A 21,872-nucleotide genomic window follows, 5' to 3' on the forward strand; every position below is an offset into this window, starting at 1 on the left:
AATTGTAATAATTTATAATATTAATAAAATAAAAAAAAAATAAAATTAAAAAAACTAAAATAACTTGTAGTATATAAATTTAAATTAAATTATAAAAAAAAAATAAAAAATAAAAATGAATAAAAAAATTATAATTTTAATTTATTTAATTTTTATTAAATCGATTGTTGGACAAAATCCAGTTTGGATTGGTGGTAGTGGTTGTAATTTATTTACAGATTCATCATGTTGGAGTCCATCAACAAGCCCATTAACAACTGATATAGTTACAATGGGAGTTGATTCTACACAAACTGTTGTCGATGGTGATATAACCATTACAACATTGATAAATAATAATTTAACATTGGGAGGTGTTGAAATGAGTTCAACTATTTCTTTGGAAATTATAGATACATCATTAATTGTGAGTGGAGCATTTTCCATGGCCACAAATTCAAGATTAAGTTTAAGTCTATCCGATTCCTATGCAAACTCATTGGTTAGTGGAAGTGCAACTAGAAATGCTGTAAATGTTTTAATGAATTTACAAAGTATGCAAACTTTAATGGTTGGCTCAAGTTTTACAATGACTGGAAATTCCGTATTGGATGTCAATCGTTCCATCTCAACAATTAATGGTGTTTTCACAATGAATGATGACACTTCATTATTTATGTACTCTAAACAAAATGGTGATTCAAAATTCACCGTTGGCAATAGTGTTCTCAATGATGCTTCATCATTAAATTTCCAAGGTCAATCATTTATTTTTTTCAACCAAACTAATTTACCATCTGGTTTAGTATTGAATGATCAAAGTAAAATAGTTGCCATTGATGCTGATAATGTTAAAATATCTGGTGTTGTTACATTGAATGATCAATCGAGTATTCAATTAACTTCATCACGTTTATATTTGGATAGTTTAGTAACTGCTACCACAAGTTCAATCCTTGTAAACAATTCAACACTTTCAATACTTCAATCTATACCAACCACTTTCTCTCCAGCATCTGCCGTTTTCAAAGGTTCAGTATTTACAATTAAATCAAATTGTACAATTCAATCACCAATTACAATGATTGATTCTGTTTATTCCTTTAATCAAAGCCATACTCTTGCAAGTCAATTCACAGGTTCCAATGTTTACATGATTATGGACGCAGCCATATTGAATGCAGGCAACTATTACGATTGTAGTGGTTGTAGTTTATCAATGAGAAATTCAATTGCCAACTTTGATTCATATGAAAACCAAGGTGATTTAATTTTGTCATCAAGTAAATTAAATAGTAATGCTCCAATTACATCAAACACTGGTTCTATCTTTGGTTACTATGGTGAATTGAATCAAGCCCTCACTGTTGAATCTGGTTCATTGGGTGTTTACAATGAAAAGACAAGACTCTTTGTAAATGGTAATGTCATTGTTGAATCTGGTGCTAAAATTCAATTCTATCTTTCATCACCATTAGATTTCAGTTGGTTGAATACAAGTGGTTCATTGGATGTTCAATCTGGTACAATCATTGAAATCTATGTTTACATTGAAATTTTAAATAATGGTTCAATGGAAGTCATTAAAACTTCGAATGGTTTCGTTACTCCATTGTCAACCGATAATGTTAAATTATATACTTACGATCCAGATAATGATGTTATCACTGATTTTTCAACTACTGGTGGTTGTGAATACTCAATTTCAATTACAAATACATCAGTATTGGTTCACACTGATTATGCTTGTCAACAAGCAATAATTACACTTGGAACTGATGGTATCTCTAAAGGTTCATTAGCTGGTATCTCTGTTAGTATGGTTGCTTTGGCTTGTTTCGTTTCATTAGGTGTTTGGTGGAAAACTTCAAAAAAGAATGATCAAAGAAATGATTCTCAAGTTTTAACAAATTTCTCTCAAAATAAATCTGATGATATCGATGTTGAAAGAAAATTATAAAATCAAAAAAAAAAAAAAAAAATTAAAATTTAAATAATAATTTAAATACAGAATTATTAAAAAAAAAAAAAAAAAAAAGAAAATTAAACAATTAAATTAATAAAAAAAAAAAAAACATGTAATTTTATTTATTTATAAAAAATTATTTTTTATTGTTTTTTATTTATTATATCATTATTATTATTATTATTATTATTGTTATTATTTTAAAATTTAATTTAAATCTTTATTAATTATTGTTTTTATAAATTTGTATTTTAATCCCAACCATCATCCCAACCATCAGATTTGGAAGCAGTTACAATTGTTTTCTTTTCAACAGTTTTTTTAATATTTGAAGTGGTTGTAGAAGGAACTTGAATTTCATCATTACCCCAACCATCATCGTCACCCCAACCATCTGAATTATTATTTTTATTGTTATTATTTTTATTCACTATATTACTTGAAGAAGAAGAAGTATCTTCTTCATCAAAAGAGTATTTTGGTTTATTTTTAGATACTAAAGACATTGGTTTGTTATCTAATTTATTTGATGTTGAAGAAGAAGATGATGATGTTGAAGATGGTTTTGGAGTGAGTCTTGGTAAATCTTCTTTATATTTACTATAATCTTCTTCTTGATAGTCTTCATCGTCATCATCATCATCATCATTGTCTTCAACCTTATATTTTGAAGATTTTGATGGTGTATTAGTAGTTGTTTGTTTCTTTGGTGGTTCTTGATAATCATTATCACCCCAACCATCATGTATAACTTTAGTTGGTTGTTTATTTTGTAATGATTTATTATTTTGATTATTATTTTGATTATTATTTTGATTATTATTTTGATTATTATTTTGATTATTATTTTGATTAATTGGTGGAGATTTATAACCATTATTATTATTTTGGTTAATTGGTGGAGTATTAGTATTATTATTATTATTTGTTGCAGTAATTGGAGAATTTTCACCACTATAAAGTTTTTTAGTAATTCCAACAGCCCAACCTAACATTGAGTCTTGTGAATTTTGATTTGGATCATTTGGATTTGTATTTAAAGTTGAACCATTTTGTTGTTGTTGTTGTGGTGATGATGGTAAAATTGAATCAACATTCTTTTCAATTTTTTGTAAAAACATATTTATAGCGGTGAAAGCAGAAGTTCTAATTGATTTTTCAGGTGAGATTAGCATTCTTGAAACCTCTGGTATGACACGAGTTGCTAATTCCTCTAAACTATAGTTTGATATTGTAAACATGAAAGCTTGAATAGCAGCATTTTGAGAAGGAACGAAAGGATCCTTCAAGGCAGTTGAAAAGGCGGGTATTAAAACTCGTTTCTTTGTTGCCTCATTCATGTATTCGGTTATTCTACCCAAACAAATGGTAGTGTTACATCTGACACCAGCTTGTTGATCTTTTTGAAGTGCAGCGAAATATTTCAAAAGAATGATCATTGTTTTCTCTTGTAACTTTGGTGCAAATAGTAACATTGATTTAATGGTTAACTCTTTCAAAGTTGGATTATCATTGAAACCATTGACAACATGTGGAAATATTTGATCATTAATAGTGGCCTCATTCAAATGTTGGATATAATGTTCTAAATTCTCCAATAGATTAATACGCAATGCTCTATCATCACATGCAAACCATTTAACAACACTTGGTACAATTCTACTATTATACTCCTCTGTTGATAAATTTGATCCAATCTTTAACAAAGTACTTAATAATCTTGGATTGACTGGTCCCAAATCAAATGCTGTAACTAAATGTGGTAAAATTTTAAATTTACAAATATTAATTGGTATTTTTTCAATATGTTGATCTAATTTTCTAAATAAATAAAAAATAAAAATATATTAGTATTTTCATGAAAAAAATAATAACTTTTATTAATAAAATAATAATTACTTAAAAAATTGTTCTTTTTCAAAAGTATCTTTTAATGTTATATTTTCAAGGAAAACTAAAGTTTCAACAAAAACATTTTGAAAATATGGTGATTCTAAAAACTTTTGAGGATTTAATCTTGATTCAGTTTTAACAGCAAATGATTTTTGATAGGCTTGATGTAATTGTTTTGGTATTTGATCTAAATTCTTTATATCTTCTGCCTTTGTCATTGTACCATTATAACATTCATACATTAAACAACCTAACATCCAAGAATCGATACTATACGATGGTGATTGTTGAATTTGTTGCCATTGTGATTTCATTATCTCTGGTGATTTATATTTATTTGGTATTAAATCATTATGATTCCTTAATATACTATTATTTATATCCTTTACATCCGATACGAAATCCAATCCACCAATTTGCCAATCACCACCTTTATTAACAAATATACTACTACTTTGAATATTACCATGTGTTAAATTACATTTATTATTTAAAAATGATAATCCTTCCTGAAAAAAAAAAAAAAAAAAAATTAAGTTAAAATATAAGTTAATAAATAAACATAATATGCTTATATGTTTATATGTTTATAATTGAATATACATTACAGTTACTTGATATAAACCCCATGAAATTGCATTTTCAAAATTTCTAATATCTTCTAAAAGTTCATCTAATAGTTGAATAGGTTCTGTAACAATGTAAATATTAGTTTCAGTTTCTAAACCATCTAAATACTTTAAAACATTTGGATGACGAGTAGTTTTTGCACGTTTGAAACCATTCTTTGCAACTTCTAATTTTGATGGGTTCTTTTTAATATCGAAACTAAATATTGATACTGCACTTCCATCTTCTTTCTTTGTACCTGAATGTAATGTCCAAATTGATTTCCCAACATATCCTGTCACAATCGGTCCTATATTATATGGGAATGATTGTGATGCTGTTAAGTTTTGTCCCATTAATTTAAATATATACATTTTTTTTTATTTGAAATTGTTTGATCGATTTTAACAATCAAAAAAAAAAAAAAAAAAAAAAAAAAAAAAAAAGAAATGTAATAAATAAAAAAAAAAGGATGGAGCAAAATTAAAATGTATTAAAAAAACACCTTGCAAAATTTTTGAAAAGTTTTTTTTTTTTTTTTTTTTTTTTTTTTTTTTTTTTTTTAAAAAAAAAAAAAAAAACAATTAACCTGTTATTTATATTGAAATTTATTTTTAATTAAAAAAAATTTATAATTGTTTAAATTAATTTTTGCCTGATTTATTACTAATTTATTATTTTATTATTATCATTTATTTATTTCTTTGAAAACTTAGGATTGGAAACTTAGTTTCAGAATTATTCTTCACCAAATATTAAATAAAAACCATTACAAAAAAAAATAAAAAATTAAAATAAAAAATCCTTTTTAATGATTTTTAGATTATTATTATTTGTTTTTTTTTTTTTTTTAATTAAAAATTCACTTTTTTATTTTTTTTTTTTTTATTTTTTTTATTATTTTTATAATTTCATTACGATTTTTGTTTTTCAAAAATTATTACACAAAGATGAACGACAACAATGACAACAACAACAATAACAAAAATATAGATAATGTGGATGATGATAATGATGATAATGATAAAGGAAAATATAAAGGAAATGAATTTTCAATATTAGAAAAAAGTTTAAATAAATTATTAAATAACGTAGAGACTTTTAAAAATTATAATAATCAAATGATTGAATCAAATAATAAAACAGTGGATTTTGTTCATTCAAGATTCAATAAATAATTTTTTTTTTTTTTTCATTTACTTGATTTTTATTAATTTTAAGAATATAAAAATAAAAATAAAAATAAAAATAAAAATAAAAATAGAAATAGAAATAAAATTTATTTTTAAAAGTAATAAAGTAAGTTTCATTTGTTAATAATTTTATTTTTATTTTTTATTTTTTCATTCTTCCTAAAAATTCCAAAAATATTAATGTTAATTCTTAATTTGTAATAATTGTAGAAAGTTTGGTTCAGAAGAGGGGTGTAATAATAAAAAATTGAAATTTATAATCAATCAATCGATCAAAACATTTCATTATCAAATAAATAATCAATTTCACACCCATACACACACTTACACACACATGAATATAATACAAATTAATAAATGGTTACTTTAATTATATTTTTAATTAGATTATTTTTAATTAGATTATTTTATTGAGATTATATAAATTTTTAATTTTATAAAATATGTTTAAATCACCAACATTTTCCGGTAACTGATAGTTTGAATCATTTAAATAATTTGATAATATAGATCTTGTAATTTTCCCACCCATTGGTATTGGTAGTTCAAGAATAATTATAATTTTACTTAAAAAAGTAGATGGATTAAAATCATTTGAAATTATAAAATTAATTTCATTTTTTAATTGATCTATTTCAATATGATGATCACCAGCATTTTTTAAAACCAATAATGCAACTAATTGATTTAAATTGGATGTAAAAATTTCAGCATCAAAGTGAAAAGTAATTTTATGGGGCTGGTCGCTTCTTTTTTTTTCACATTAAATACAAAATTCCAAAAAATTGATTATTATATATAGATTAATAAAAGGTTACTTTAATTTTATTTTTTTATTTTTAATTAAATTATTTTATTAAGATATTATTATTGTTTACATAAATTCTTGATGTTATAAAATAATTTCAAATCACCAATATTTTCAGGTAATTGATAATTTGAATTATTTATAAATTTTGATATGACAGATCTTATAATTTTCCCATTAATTGATATTGGTAATTCAGGAATAATTATAATTTTACTTAAAGAAGTAGATGGATTAAAATCATTTGAAATTATTAAATTAATTTCATTTTTTAGATGATTCATATCAATATGATGATGATCATCAGCATTTTTTAAAACCAATAATGCAACTAATTGATTTAAATTTTCAAGAGCAAATGAACAACATTCTAAAACTAATGGATGTTTTAAAATTGAACTTTCAATTTTATTTAATATAATTGATTTTCCATCATTTAAAGTTAATTGATCTTCTATTCTTGAAATTACACTAAAATATCCATTATTATCTTTAAATCCTAAATCACCAGAATTATAATAACCTTTATATTTGCTAAACAATTGTTTAAATTTTTCATCTTTTTTATAAAATGTAGTTGCAAAACTTGGTGGCATTGGTAATTTAAATGAAATTTCACCAATTTCATTTTCACTTAATTCTTTACCATCTACAGGTGATAGTATTACTGGTTTTATGAAAACCGCAGGTACACCACAAGCAGAATATGGGATATTGGGATGACCATAGCCTAAAATATATGTTATTCCAATTTCAGTTTGACCATATCCTCTTGAACATTTTACTTTAATTTTATTTTCAATGTAATCTGATAATGATGGATCAGTAGGTTCCCCTCCAAAACATAATACCCTTAAATTTGATAAATTATATTTTGATTTCAAATTCTCAGCATTAGGATCAGTATTAATTTGGCGTTTAATTTTTCTTGGACATACAAAAGATATTGAAATTTTATGTTTTTCCAATGTATTCCAAAAGTTTGTTTCACCAATCTCACCTAAAACAATTGTTTGACCATTTGATAAATATCCATATAGAAAACCATGAAATAATAAACCACCAATTTTATAATGAGAATGGAATCTTAGAACTAGGTTTTTTATAATCATTGTACTATAATTGTATTTTAAACAAACTATTGAACCATTACTTCTAACAATTGATTTTGCAATTCCTGTTGTTCCACTTGTATGAAGAATATATAATGGGTGATTTGAATCTACTGGTACATATTCATAAAATGGTTTCTGTTGATTTTCTTTGATTTTATTAATTTCATTATCCCAATTTAAACAATTTGGAATTGGTTTAATGTTTTGAATGAATTTTAAATCAGATTCATTAAAATTTCTATCATGATTTCTAAAATCAGTAATTACATGATTTGGTTTAAATTTTGATATTTCAATTGCATTTTTTAAATTTGTTGTAAACTCTACAACTGTATCATTAATAATAGTAAAATTTGATGATAATATTAATTTAGGTGTTATTTCTTCAATTATACCGACCAATGTATTTATACTATAGCTATCATATATTACACAATGAGTTGCACCAATACGAGCGCATGATAACATTGCAATAATTGGTTCTAATGTTGGTGCCATACAAATTAAAACATTGTCATCTTTTGTAATATTTAAATTTAAAAGTACTCTTGAAAATTCACATACTTTTTCAAATAGTTGATTATAAGTCAATTCTATTGTTTTTTTTAAATATGGACATTCATAAATTATTGCCACTTGATCCCTTTTTAATGGATTATTAACATTTATATCCAAAACATTATAACATGAATTAAATTTACCTCCTTGGAACCAATCAGGATAAATTTCATCACCACTGTAGACTTTATCATAAATTTTATCCCTTTTTTTTTTTTTTATTACATTTTATAATTATTTATATATTTATAAAAATATTTTAAAAATTATAATAAAAAAAATTAATATTACATATATTAAAAAAACTATCACGAAATTATTTAAACAATTTAAAAAAAAAGTAATAGTTTACCAATAAATATTTTTTTTTGCAACTTCATCCCAAAATTCATTTGGTTTATTATTTGCATAATTACTATCATTTTTATAATTAAATGGGTCACTTAATTTATACATATATGAATTATTTATTTGTAAGCAAATATAATATTAATATTAATAATTAAAAAAAAAAAAAAAGATTAAATAACAAAAAAAAAAAAAAAAAAAAAAAAAAAAAAAAAAAAAAAAAAAAAAAAAAAAATAAAAATAAAAAAAAACCACCTTTGTTTTTGTATTTTAAAAGTGTTGTGGGATGATAAAAATTTAAACAGTTTATTATGTTTATGTTAAGAAAAAATCATCTTGGGTGTTAAAGTTTAAAAAAAAATATAGAATATTGATTTGATAAATTTATTTTGTTGGTTCAAATAAAATTTGTTTATATTTTGGTGTGTGGGTGTGCGAGTGTTCAAATTATAATAAAACTACACCATACTAACATTTTAATTTGATTAAAAAATTTAGTTGTCTTTAGTCTTTTTTTATTAAAGTATCATTCAGACCTAATTATAATTTATATTTAATAAAAAATAATAAAATTAATATTTTTGTATAATAATATAAAAATAATTATGATTTACTTAAAAATATGAAGATTTAAAAAATATATTTGATATTTGAAATAGTAGATAAAAAAAATAATTTTAGTTTTCTTAAATTTAAAAAAATAAAAATAAAAAAATAAAAAAAATAAAAATAAAAAATTAATCACCCATGAATATAATATAAATTAATAAAATGTTACTTTAATTGTATTTTTATTTTTAATTTAATTAAATTATTTTATTGAGAGATTATTGTTTAAATAAATTTTTAATTTTATAAAATATGTTTAAATCACCAACATTTTCAGGTAATTGATAGTTTGAATCATTTAAATAATTTGATAATATAGATCTTGTAATTTTCCCACCCATTGATATTGGTAATTCAGGAATAATTATAATTTTACTTAAAAATGTAGATGGATTAAAATCATTTGAAATTATAAAATTAATTTCATTATTTAATTGGTTCATATCAATATGATGATGATCATCAGCATTTTTTAAAACCAATAAAGCAACCAATTGATTTAATTTTTCAAAACCAAATGAACAACATTCTAAAACTAATGGATGTTTTAAAATTGAATCTTCAATTTTATTTAAAATAATTGATCTTCCATCACTAAAATTTAATTGATCTTCTAATCTTGAAACCACACTAAAACATCCGTTCTTATCTTTAAATCCTAAATCACCAGAATTATAATAACCTTTATATTTGCTAAACAATTGTTTGAATCTATCATCATTTTTATAAAATGTAGCTGCAAAACTTGGTGGCATTGGTAATTTAAATGAAACTTCACCAATTTCATTCTCATTTAATTCTTTACCATCTACAGGTGATAATATTACTGGTTTTATGAAAACTGCAGGTAGACCACAAGCAGAATATGGGATTTTGATATGGCCATAGCCTAAAATTAATGTTATTCCACTTTCACTTTGACCATATCCTCTTGAACATTTTACTCCAATTTTATTTTCAATGTATTCTGAAATTGGTTCTTCAGTAACTTCCCCTCCAAAACATAGCACTTTTAAATTTGATAAATTAAAATTTGATTTTAAATTCTCAGCATTAGGATCATATTTAATAAGGTTTCTAATTGTTTTAGGCCATGCAAAAGACATTGAAATTTTATGTTTTTCCAATGTATTCCAAAATTTTGTTACACCACTCTCACTTAAAACAAATGTTTGACCAAATGATAAAAATCCATATAGAAAACTGTGAAATGTTAAACCACCAACTTTATGATGTGCAAGGAATCTGAGAACTACATCTTTTATCATCATTGCACTATAATGATATTTTAAACAAACTAGTGAACTATTACTTCTAACAATTGATTTTGGTTTTGCTGTTGTTCCACTTGTATAAATAATATATAATGGATGATTTGAATCTACTGGTACATATTCATAAAATGGTTTCTGTTGATTTTCTTTGATTTTATTAATTTCACTATCCCAATTTAAAGAATTTGGAATTGGTTTAATACTTTCAATTAAATTAAAATCAGATTCTTTAAAAGTTGAATCATAACTTCTAAAATGAATAATTACATGATTTGGTTTAAATTTTGATATTTCAATTGCATTTTTTAAATTTGTTGGTAACTCTACGATTGTATCATTGACAATAGTAAAACTTGATGATAATATTAGTTTAGGTGTAATTGATTCAATTCTATCAACCAATGTATTTACACCATAATTATCATATATTACACAATGAGTTGCACCAATACGAGCGCATGATAACATTGCAATAATTGGTTCTAATGTTGTGGCCATATAAATTAAAACATTATCATCTTTTGTAATATTTAAATTTAAAAGTACTCTTGAAAATTCACATACTTTTTCAAATAGTTGATTATAAGTTAATTCAATTGTTTTATTTAAATATGGACATTCATAAATTATTGCCACTTGATCCCTTTTTAATGGATTATTAACATTTATATCCAAAACATTAAAACATGAATTGAATTTACCACCTTGGAACCAATCAGGATAAATTTCATCACCACTGTAGACTTTATCATAAATTTTATCCCTTTTTTTAAAATATATATGAAGTGTAAAAAAAAAAAAGGTAAAATTAGCATGTATTAAAAAATTATCCAAAACAATTTTTTAAAAAAAAAAAAAAAAAAAAAAAAAAAATAAAAAGAAAAAAAAAAATAAAAAAAATAAAGGTTAAGATTTACCAATAAATATATTTCTTTGCAACTTCATCCCAAAATTCATTTGGTTTATCATTTGCAAAATTACTATCATTTTCATAATTAAATGGGTCACTTAATATATACATTTTATTGAATTATTTATTTATAATAAAAACAATAATAATAAAAAGTTTTAATAATTAAAATAAAAACTTTTGTTTGTAAATAAAAAAAAAAAAAAAAAAAAAAAACACCCAATGTTTTTGTTAAAAGTTGATTTTAAAATGCATAAAAAAAATTGATTTGTAATAATAAAAAAAAAAAAAATTAATTTGAGATAATAAAAAAAAAAATTAATTTGTAGTAATAAAAAAAAAAATTAATTTGTAATAATAAAAAAAAAAAAAATTAACTTTTGAAATTTTCTTTTTTTTTTTAACACGTTTAAGGGGCTTCCCAAAACAAAAAATCAAATTAATTAAATTTTTTTAAAAAATGATATTATTAAATTAGGGTTGTGAAGAAAAAAATTTTAATTGGTGTAAAATATTTCAATTTAAACAAAGGTTTCCTTGTTTTTTAAGTAAATATTAATTATTAATTTACTAATTGATTTTTATTTTTTTTTTTTTTTATTTTTTTTTTTAATTAAACATAGAAATGATTTTTTTGGTTTTTAAAAATAAATAAAAATTTGTATATATTTGGGTGTTCAAACAATAATAAAAAACCAATCACACCATATAAACATTTTGATCTGGTTAAAAAATTTAGTTTCTTTTAGTCTTTTTTATGAAAGTAACATTCAGACTTCATTAATTATATTTAATAAAAAAATAAAATTAAATTTTATTTTTGGATAATCTAAAAATAAATATAATTTACAAAAATGAAGATCTAAAAATTAAAATTTTAACCAATCCCAAAGAGAAAAAAAAAAAAAAAAAAAGAAAAAAAAAAAAAGCAGTTGATTATTTGGTTTTGAGAATGATAAATTAGATTTTGATATTTGAAATAATTGGTAAAAAAAAAAAAAAAAAAAATTAATTTGACCATTCTTAAATTTTGAAAAAAAAAAACAAAAATTAAAAAAATAAAACTATTTTTTTTTTTTTCAAAATTAATTACCTCTGAAAACCACAAATTATTTCATATTTTAAAAAATTATTCGGGGATGAATATAAAATTTTAGTTAATTTTTTCCAGAAATTTAATAATTTTTTATCTAAAATCCTCTTTATTTTCCAATACAAAAGATTTAAATTGATATATATAGAAAAAAAAATAAAAAAAATAATTAAAAAATAATTAAAAAATCCAAAAAAAAAAAAAAAATAAACGAAATGGGAAATTAAGATCTTTAAAGGGGGTTCGTTCAAAAATAAAAAAAAAATAAAAAAAAAATAAAAAAAAATAAAAAAAAAAAAATAAAAAAATAAAAAAAAAATAAAAAATTAATATCATTCCGGGATTACCCTTTGATTCTTTTATTCCACCTCACTTTTATTTATCTTCAATATTAAAATTTAAATTTTCTTTTTTTTTTTTTTTAAATACTAAACACATATAAAAAAAACTATAATATAAATATTACATATATTACATATAAATATACAATGGAAAAACAAGAAGAAGAGGTTCAACAACAACAACAACAACAACAACAGCAACAGCAACCTGATAAAAATAATAAAGAAACTATAACATGGGATGTAGCAGAGTATGGTGGTTATTTATTTGATAAAAAATTAAAAGCACATAATCCATTAAACCACCAAATGCCATTGCAATATCACCATTCCCAATCAACACCACACATTCCATCATCATTATCAACATCATCAACAACATCAATTAAAAAACCATCCTCTTCATTATCAGATGATGAAAGTGGTGGTAGTTCATCTTCAACACCTCATTCAAGCAATACACCAAGAAAACAATTTTCATTTGATGATCATTGTGCTCTCATATTAGCAAATCAAAAATTACCAAAGAAATTAGTCGATTACTTTTGGGATAAATGTAATATTATACAATTTGTTTAAAAAATAAATAATTATATATTATGAAAACTAATACTATATATATATATGTATGTCTAATATATTTTATAGGTAGCGTTAGAATTTGTGCAGATGGAGGAGCAAATAGATTATATTCATTAGGTACTAAAATCAATCAATCAAGTAGATGGATTCCAGATTATATAAAAGGAGATTTAGATTCACTTCATGAAGGTGTTTCTGATTTCTTTAGTAAAAAAGGTTCATCCATTGTCTTGGATTCAAGTCAAGATACTTCTGATCTTCAAAAATGTTTTGAATTAATTATTGATTTAGAAAAAGGTAGTGGTATAAAGGTAATTATTATTATTATTATTATTATTATTATTATTATTATTATTATTATTATTATTATTATTATTATTATTATTATTATTATTATTATTATTATTATTATTATTGATAATGAAAATATACAATCAAAAGTTTGTATTATATTTTTAACATTGAATCATTTTTTTTTTTTTTTTTTTTTTTTTAAAAATTATAAAGTATAGAAAAATATTTATTTTAGGGGGATTGGGCGGTTCATTCTCTCATGAATTTGCAAATGTAAATACTCTTTTTGATCATCCTGGTAGAAAAATTATATTAGCTTCAAAGGATAATCTTGCTTGGCTCTTAAGTTCAACATACAATCATAATATCATTTGTCGTAGTGAAACAAAATGTTCTTTAATTCCATTATCATCAAAAGCTTCCCAAGTAACAACCTCTGGTTTAAAATGGAATTTAGGTAATTAATAATTATTAAATATATTTACACATTTTGTTGATTTTAAAATAATATTTTAATATAATATATTTTCTTTACCATTATATCTTTTTTTTAAAAAAAAAAAAAAAATAGTTAAACAAAGTTTAAATTTTGGTGAATTAATTAGTACTTCAAATGTATCTTTGGATAATAAAGTTTGCGTTGAAACTTCAAATCCACTCATCTTTATTGTTGATATTAATCCATAAATTACCCAACAACAACAACAACAAATATATTTTCATTCACAAATACAATAATTATTATTATTATTATTATTATTATTATTATTATTATTATAATCACCTATAAAAATACACGCATAAATATACACACACACACACATATATATATATATATATAAAACAAATACAAATATTTAATTAAATATAAATAATTTCAATAGGAAAAATTATTTTTTAAATTTTAATAAAAAAAATACTTTGGTGTAAAGTGATAGATCTCTTTACTTTTTTTTTTTTTTTTTTTTTTTTCTTTAAATTAATTAAATCTAATAATAAAAGAGAATTAAATAATAAATAAAAGGGGTTTTAAATGTTTTTTTTTGTATTTTTTTTTTTAATTTTTTTTTTAATTTTTTGTATTTTTTTTTTTAAATTTTTTTTTTTTTTTTTTTATTTCTTTGATTATTTTTAAAAATCACTTTTAAAAGATTTTTCTCTTTTTAATTGAGGAATTCCAACATTTAAATTATTATTAACACTACCACTAACGGTACTTGAGTTATCTTTTAATTCAGAAGATTTTACTTCAAAGAATGTGACCAAATGTTTAATACTTGGAGATTTAACCATTGCAGGTGGATTATGAGAGGAGGAGGAGAAAACTGATGGAATTGGGGCACGAGATAAAACTGGTTTTTTTGATAGTGAAGATGAACCAGAATTTAAAGTTGAATTTCTTCCTGCACTACCACCACCACCATTTATAATATTAATTTGTCTTCTTGGATAACTTGGTGAAACTGGATGTTGTTCATTACTAGAGTTATCACTTAATTTATTATTATTATTATTTTGATTTTGATTTTCATCAGTTGACAATCTTGATTTTTGTTTTTGTGTGATTTGATAATTTAATGACATTGCATCAGTTAAACTTTGATCAGATATTGATCTATTAATACCATTATTATTATTATCATCATCAATTGGTTCAATTATTACTGTTGGTATTGATTCTAATTTCTCATTAACATCTAATTTTGCTGATGAAATAATTGGTGTAACTTGAGTTGATGAATTATTTTGTTCTTTTTCTAAATTTGCTTGTGGTTGTTGTTCTACAATTGGTTGTTGTTGTTGTTGTTGTTGTTGTTGTTGTTGTTGTGGTTGTGGTTGTTGTACAGATTGTAATGATTGATCATTCATTAAATTAATACTTGAAGTACTATTATTATTTAAATTTGATGAACTATTATTATTACTATTATTATTACTATTATTATTACTACTACTATCAATTGATTGAATATCATCAAGAGTATTTGTTTCATTTTCAGAATCTTCATAAGAGGAATCTGAATTTTTATCAAAATCTAAATCCAATGATGGTCTAAAATTAGTTGGTAATTCTAAATCACCTGGAATAATGTATGGACTATTATTATAACTACTATTATTGGCACTATTGTTACAATCATCTTCAAATGAGTGTTCAACTTGTTGTTTTGATTTCTTTTTCTTTTCTTTTTTACTCTTTACTTTTTTACCTATATCTTTACCTTTTTCACCTAAATTTGACATTGCTTTTTTAACACTCTTATAAATTGAATTACCACTTGATTTCAATGATCTTTTACCATCATCTATATTAAATTGTGGTGGTACTTGTTGTTGTGATTGATCATCAGTAGTAGTAGTGGCAGTAGTGGTATTGGTTGTTGTTGTTGTAACTGATTGTAAATAAGGTGATACATTTGGTGATGTTGTTGAAGAGTTTGTTGATTGTTGTTGTTGTTGTTGTTGATTACCTTCTAATGATGATGATGATGAAATATTCATTGTTAATTCACCAGTTAATGAATTGAATTTTGGTGATGATGATTTATCTTTAATTGATGATGAACCAGATCTTAATTTTCTTGATAATTTCTCAAATGAAAATGATGATGATGAACCATTTTCTGAACCTTCATTATCATTGTCACCACCGAGATAACGTGGTGTATTTGGTAATGAAAGTACTTCAGCACCACTATTTGGATTACTATCTCCACCATCGGTAATTCCATTACTTCCTGTTAATGAATTTTTTCTTTCAGTTTCTGCTGATTTTAAATCTGAAAATAATTTTTTAAAACTCATTGATTTTGTATTAATTTTATGTGGTACTGGTGATTTTTGAATATCAGATGATGATGATGTTTGTAATGGTGATGCTGGTTGTTGTGTTTGTTGTGTTTGTTGTTGTGATTGTTGTTGTGATTGTGGCGATTGTGGTGGTGGTTGGAAAATAGCTTCACTACCATCTGAATTTATAGAATCTGTTGATTTTCTATACTGTTTAAACTTTTCATTAAAAAACTTTTTAAATCTTAAATTACCACTAGCACCACTACCACCATTAGCATTACCATGTGGTACACCCATAATACTATCACTTAAACCACCAGCACGAGCATTCATTTCTTTTTCTTCTTTTAAATCATTTGTTTTACTCCACATCTCATCCAATACACAACCTAATGTCTTTTGAAAAGATGCAATTGATGATGGATTTGTCCATTTTATTCTTGATAAAACTGCACGAGTTTTATGTAAAACTGGTATATAATCCTCTTGACATGTTCCTTCTCTTTCCCAAATTTCATCAAATAATTCAAATGAAATACAAAATAACTCTTCAAACCAATCATCTTGATCAAATATAATTTCATATAAATTTTCATCTTCTATATACAATTCAAAAATTAAATTTGTTAATGTAAAACCAACTCTTGAAAATGAATAATATGAATCATCTTCATTTTCAACATTATTATTATTATTATTTTCAACATTGTCACTATTATTATTATTATTATTATTATTATTATTATTATTATTATTATTATTATTATTATTATTATTATTATTATTATTTTCATCATTATTATTACTATTATTATTATTATTTATATTAATTTCTTTAAATTTTTTAATTTGAGCTTTTAAAATTTCATCATAAATTCTAAAATAACGTGCACAAAAATAAATCATATTTCTAATACCTAATAAACCAGTTGATTGTAATTCTAAATGTAAATCATCAGTTTCAAAACCAAGTAATTTCATTTTCTCTTCATTTGTAGTTGGTGAATCACCACCATTATTTGGAAATGACATTTTACATAATCTATTTAAAAACGATAAAACATTTTGTCTATCTAAAAATATTGATGTTTGTTTTGATGCTTTTATACCATTAATTTTATGTTTTTGATAATGTAATAATTCTAATCTAACATTTGGATTAACACTTTTTACAAATGTCTAAATAAACAATAATAAAAAATAATTAATAATAAATAATTAATAATTAATAATAATTAAATAGTAAAAAAAGATTAATCTATACCTTTATAACTTCATTTACACCTTGAGAACTTAAAACCTGTCTATATCTTTCAAAATCAAAATAGGATGGAGCAGAACTTAACATATGATTTATAAATGATAAACAACCTGCAACTAATTTATCATGATCTTCTGCAGTATTATTATTATTATTATTATTATTATTGCTATTATTATTAGGATTGGTTGAAATTAAATTTGGAGAAGAAATTGGTTTTTCAAGTATATGAATATAAAAATTCTTTTTATATTGGTGTGAAATTGCATTAATTGCTTTATCCAAAATATTAAACATTAAAGATGGTTTACCAGTAATATTATTATTATTTCCTTGTAAAATTGGTGAAGATTGAGTCGAAGAGGATGGTGTTGTACTTGATGATGATGATGGTGATGATGATTGATTAATTGATGTTGACGAATTGTTATGAATTGTTGATGGATATGGAGATGGTTGAAATGGAATTTCAACAGATGGATTAATTGGTGAGAATGTATTGGTTGTTAACATTTGAGTTAACAAATTAAATAATGATGCTTGTCTATTACAATATACAAATGATATAACGGTTTGAGTTGATAATGTCAATAATTCGGTATTTACATTTTTATTTTCAGATTCAATAACTTCATTTTGTTGTTGAATTACATTCGATAATGATAAACTTGGTACACTTGATGTTAAATCAATCATTGTCAATGTATCTTGAGTTTCCATTTTTATTTTTTTTGTTTTTTTTTTTTTTAATAATTTACAAATTATTTTTTTTTTTTATGAAAAATAAATAATAAAAAAAAAATTATATTTTAAAGATATATATGATTTAAAAATATTTATTTTTATATATAATGTTACAAATAATGGTTTTTGTTTTTACAAATGAATAAAATAACCAATGTTTTTTAATTTTTTTTTTTTTTTAAGGTTTTTTTTTTTTTATTTTTTTTTCAATGTAAATTTTGATTTGTGTGTGTGCACAAGGTTGTTATAATAAAATGTAGTGCGAAAAAATATCTGACTTTTTTGACAAGATTATTATAAAATTTTTTTTTTTTTAAAAAAAATTTGGATAACTGCTTAATTCTTTTTTTTTTTTTTTTTAAATTCCAAACCGACAAAAAAAAAAAAAATTAAAAAAAATTAAAAAAAAATAAAAAAAATAAAAAAAATAAGACAAGAATAATTTTTTTATATAATAAACACTGATTAGAAATGTAATTTTTTTTTTTATTTCAAAAATAAAAACAAAACAAATCATTTTCAAATAAATCACATTTTTTTAACCATGGTGTTATAAATAAATTTTTTTTAAAAAAAAAAAAAAAAAACAAAAATAAAAACAACCCACACCCACAAACTCTTGAACTTAAAATAACCCATTCCAAAATTTTTTCAAGCACATTTATTTTATATCGAATCAAAACAAATGATGACGACAAATTATGATTTAAAATTAAATCATTTATTTGAATTTTGATTGTTGTTGTGGTTATTAATAATTATGTTGGAATAATCAGTTTGTTCTAAAATTATTATTATTATTATTATTATTATTATTATTATTATTATTATTATTATTATTATTATTATTATTATTATTATTATTATTATTATTATTATTATTATTTTATTTTTATTTTATTTTTTTTAAAAAAATTTGAAAAAAAGAACATTAAATTATAGTTGGGTGTCCAAAAACTATAATAATAATAATATATATATTTATTATCTATTTGTTTTTTTTCTTATTTCTATGTAAAAAAATTGAATAAAACAAGTTTACTGACATATAATTATTTATAGTTTTCGGACATTTTTTTTAGAGTTTTTTATTTTTTAATTTCAATTTTTTTTTTTATTATTTTATTTTTAAAAGTTACTTCTTTCAATTGGAATTAGCTTTTAAACTATATATCTAATTTTTATTAATTTAAATATTATCAAAAATTATTATATTTTTTTAAGGTGGATATTTGAAAATTTATTATCATTCTTTATGGGATTTTTTTGATCAAAATAAAATCTCCACAACCCATGAAAACTTTCTTTTTTTTATGATTTTTTTTTTGTTTTTTTTTTTGTTTTTTTTGTGTTTTTTTTTTTTGTTTTTTTTTTTTTTTTGATTTTTACTACAGCCATAAGAAAATAAAAAAAAGGAAAGAGAAGAAATATTATTTTGGAAAATTTTTAAAAATAAATATTTATTTAATGAAATATTTAAAAAGAGAAGTTTTCGTCTTGGTTGTTATTCATATTATGAATGTAATAAGGTTGATTGGATGATTGACAACGGTTTTTTAAATTTACTTTATTATAAAATCGATAGGGATGATAAGAATTTAATAATTGATGAAAAAACTATTTTTAAAAAATTTCAAAATGATAATAATTCAATCTTTTCAAAATTATTTAAAAATTATCCAAATTTGATTAACCTAGTTTCAGAAATGATTGAAAATAATAATTTACAAGCATTCAAAGTAATAGTTTATGAATATAATTATATACCAACTGAATCAAATTTACTATTTTCAATTAGATGTGGTTCATTTTTAATTTCAGATTTCATCATGATTGAATCAAAGGATCATGTAAAGATTACAAATGAATTAAAAGATAAAATATGGGAAAATTCAATTGGTTATCAAGCAATAAAATGTTTAAATCTCATAAAGACTGATCATAATGAATTACATGTTAAAAAATGTAAATACTTCATTGAAAATTATTTAAATGATCAATATAAAACTTTACCAAAACCAATCGGTATTGATTTAAAATATGTGGTTCCAGATAAATATGAAGTATTTGGTGGGAGGGACAATGTAAAATCTCTAAAAATATATGATTGTTTTAAAAAAATTTTCAATATGTCAATTTATGAAAAACCATTGGGATTTATTTTAAATTGTTGTTCAATTGTATCAAGCATTTTAAATTTACAAAGTGAACCATTCAATTCTCAACATGTTGAAAGAAAAGAAAGACCATCATTTATTTTAGCAAATGAAGAAATAAATGAAATGGTATTCACAAGTACCCAATTATCAACAATTATTGGTGAATGTGATTCTAATGATGATCGTATTAAAAAGTTATTTATAATGGTGGTTTATTTACTGATGATTCACCATCAGGTTTAAATTATAATTTTTTAGGATTGAAATATTTTAAAGAATTGGAATGTAATTCAAGAGCATTTAATCCAATCCATTTTGCAAACTATGATGGTAAATCAATTTATGATTATAGAATACTTCAAACTCCATTCAGGTATTGCAAAAATGATAGAAATGGTGAATCAATAATTGAATACATTAAAAAAATCATTGGATGATATAAATGATAAATCAATTGATATTACAAATAAATTTCCAATTGATAAATTATTAGAAACTTGTTTCAGACATAATAATTTAAAATTATTAGAGTTGGTTTATAATAGCTTATCAAAAAATAATAACTTTACATTTTCAATTCATACATTTACAAGAATTGAATCAATTAAAATTTTTGATTTCATTTTTAATAAAATTAAAACTGAACAAAAGAAAATTGAATCATTTCAATATATATATAGAAATTATCAATTAGTAAATCACTTTAAAGAGAATTATTCAAATTATTATTATCAAGCATTCTCGGGAATATCTTCAAATTTTTTGCCTATTAATTATAATGATTCAATTAAGTTTTTAATTGAAAATTGGAGAGATTTTAATTTTGATCCAATTGAAATTAAGAGACATTTATTATACCATTTTTGTATTATAAATCCAACTAAAATTAATGAATTGAATAAAATCGAAGAATCCAATATTCCCTATAGTATTTTTTAAATTATATTTTAAATTTTAGACATAATGAATTTATTAATGGTACTATACAAAATATATCATCACAGGAATTATTTATGGTTTCATATTTAAGAGGTCAACTAAAAGAATTCTTGGAAAATGGTTTAATTAATATTGATGAAGAAATTGATGAATTTCATCCTTCTACAGTATTTCATTCATTATCAATTGAAATTTATGAAAGAAATGATTATAAAACTTTTAAATTTCTTTTATCTTATTATTCAAAAAATTCTAAACTTGTTGAATACTTCGAAAATCTTAATTTTTTCTCAAAATTTAAAAAAATTAACTAAAAATAAAATAAAAAAAATAGATAAATATAAATAAAATTATATAAAATTAAATAATATTATATAAAATAAAATTAATAAATAAAAATTAAA

The 21,872-nt window shown here is 21.8% G+C and overlaps 8 protein-coding genes across 8 annotated transcripts; 4 read left to right on the top strand and 4 right to left on the bottom strand.

The window, feature by feature from the left end:
• Window positions 1-115: 115 nt before the first annotated feature.
• On the top strand, window positions 116-1,939 carry dicB (discoidin-inducing complex protein; the record flags this gene model as incomplete). Its single annotated transcript, XM_642019.1, has 1 exon — window positions 116-1,939. One exon carries the CDS (start codon window positions 116-118, stop codon window positions 1,937-1,939), a length of 1,824 nt encoding a protein of 607 aa, XP_647111.1.
• A 257-nt stretch (window positions 1,940-2,196) lies between these two features.
• On the bottom strand, window positions 2,197-4,821 carry scy1 (N-terminal kinase-like protein; the record flags this gene model as incomplete). Its single annotated transcript, XM_642020.1, has 3 exons — window positions 2,197-3,766; window positions 3,845-4,347; window positions 4,453-4,821. 3 exons carry the CDS (start codon window positions 4,819-4,821, stop codon window positions 2,197-2,199), a joined length of 2,442 nt encoding a protein of 813 aa, XP_647112.1.
• A 576-nt stretch (window positions 4,822-5,397) lies between these two features.
• Window positions 5,398-5,625, top strand: DDB_G0267542 (hypothetical protein; the record flags this gene model as incomplete). Its single annotated transcript, XM_642021.1, has 1 exon — window positions 5,398-5,625. The coding sequence occupies one exon, from the start codon at window positions 5,398-5,400 to the stop codon at window positions 5,623-5,625; it is 228 nt and encodes a 75-aa protein (XP_647113.1).
• An 882-nt stretch (window positions 5,626-6,507) lies between these two features.
• aslN (AMP-dependent synthetase and ligase domain-containing protein) lies at window positions 6,508-8,577 on the bottom strand (the record flags this gene model as incomplete). The annotated part of the gene is made up of 2 exons (XM_642022.2): window positions 6,508-8,326; window positions 8,474-8,577. The coding sequence occupies 2 exons, from the start codon at window positions 8,575-8,577 to the stop codon at window positions 6,508-6,510; spliced, it is 1,923 nt and encodes a 640-aa protein (XP_647114.2).
• A 719-nt stretch (window positions 8,578-9,296) lies between these two features.
• Window positions 9,297-11,373, bottom strand: aslM (AMP-dependent synthetase and ligase domain-containing protein; the record flags this gene model as incomplete). The annotated part of the gene is made up of 2 exons (XM_642023.1): window positions 9,297-11,115; window positions 11,270-11,373. The coding sequence occupies 2 exons, from the start codon at window positions 11,371-11,373 to the stop codon at window positions 9,297-9,299; spliced, it is 1,923 nt and encodes a 640-aa protein (XP_647115.1).
• Window positions 11,374-12,843: 1,470 nt separating this feature from the next.
• DDB_G0267546 (hypothetical protein) lies at window positions 12,844-14,259 on the top strand (the record flags this gene model as incomplete). Its single annotated transcript, XM_642024.1, has 4 exons — window positions 12,844-13,252; window positions 13,345-13,589; window positions 13,786-14,029; window positions 14,144-14,259. The coding sequence occupies 4 exons, from the start codon at window positions 12,844-12,846 to the stop codon at window positions 14,257-14,259; spliced, it is 1,014 nt and encodes a 337-aa protein (XP_647116.1).
• Window positions 14,260-14,703: 444 nt separating this feature from the next.
• Window positions 14,704-18,346, bottom strand: elmoF (engulfment and cell motility ELM family protein; the record flags this gene model as incomplete). The annotated part of the gene is made up of 2 exons (XM_642025.1): window positions 14,704-17,544; window positions 17,630-18,346. 2 exons carry the CDS (start codon window positions 18,344-18,346, stop codon window positions 14,704-14,706), a joined length of 3,558 nt encoding a protein of 1,185 aa, XP_647117.1.
• A 131-nt stretch (window positions 18,347-18,477) lies between these two features.
• DDB_G0268482 (hypothetical protein) lies at window positions 18,478-21,782 on the top strand (the record flags this gene model as incomplete). The annotated part of the gene is made up of 3 exons (XM_642026.1): window positions 18,478-18,492; window positions 19,855-20,723; window positions 21,488-21,782. 3 exons carry the CDS (start codon window positions 18,478-18,480, stop codon window positions 21,780-21,782), a joined length of 1,179 nt encoding a protein of 392 aa, XP_647118.1.
• Window positions 21,783-21,872: the final 90 nt, after the last annotated feature.

Source organism: Dictyostelium discoideum (assembly GCF_000004695.1).
Source record: "Dictyostelium discoideum AX4 chromosome 1 chromosome, whole genome shotgun sequence".
Taxonomy (NCBI): Eukaryota; Evosea; class Eumycetozoa; order Dictyosteliales; family Dictyosteliaceae; genus Dictyostelium; species Dictyostelium discoideum.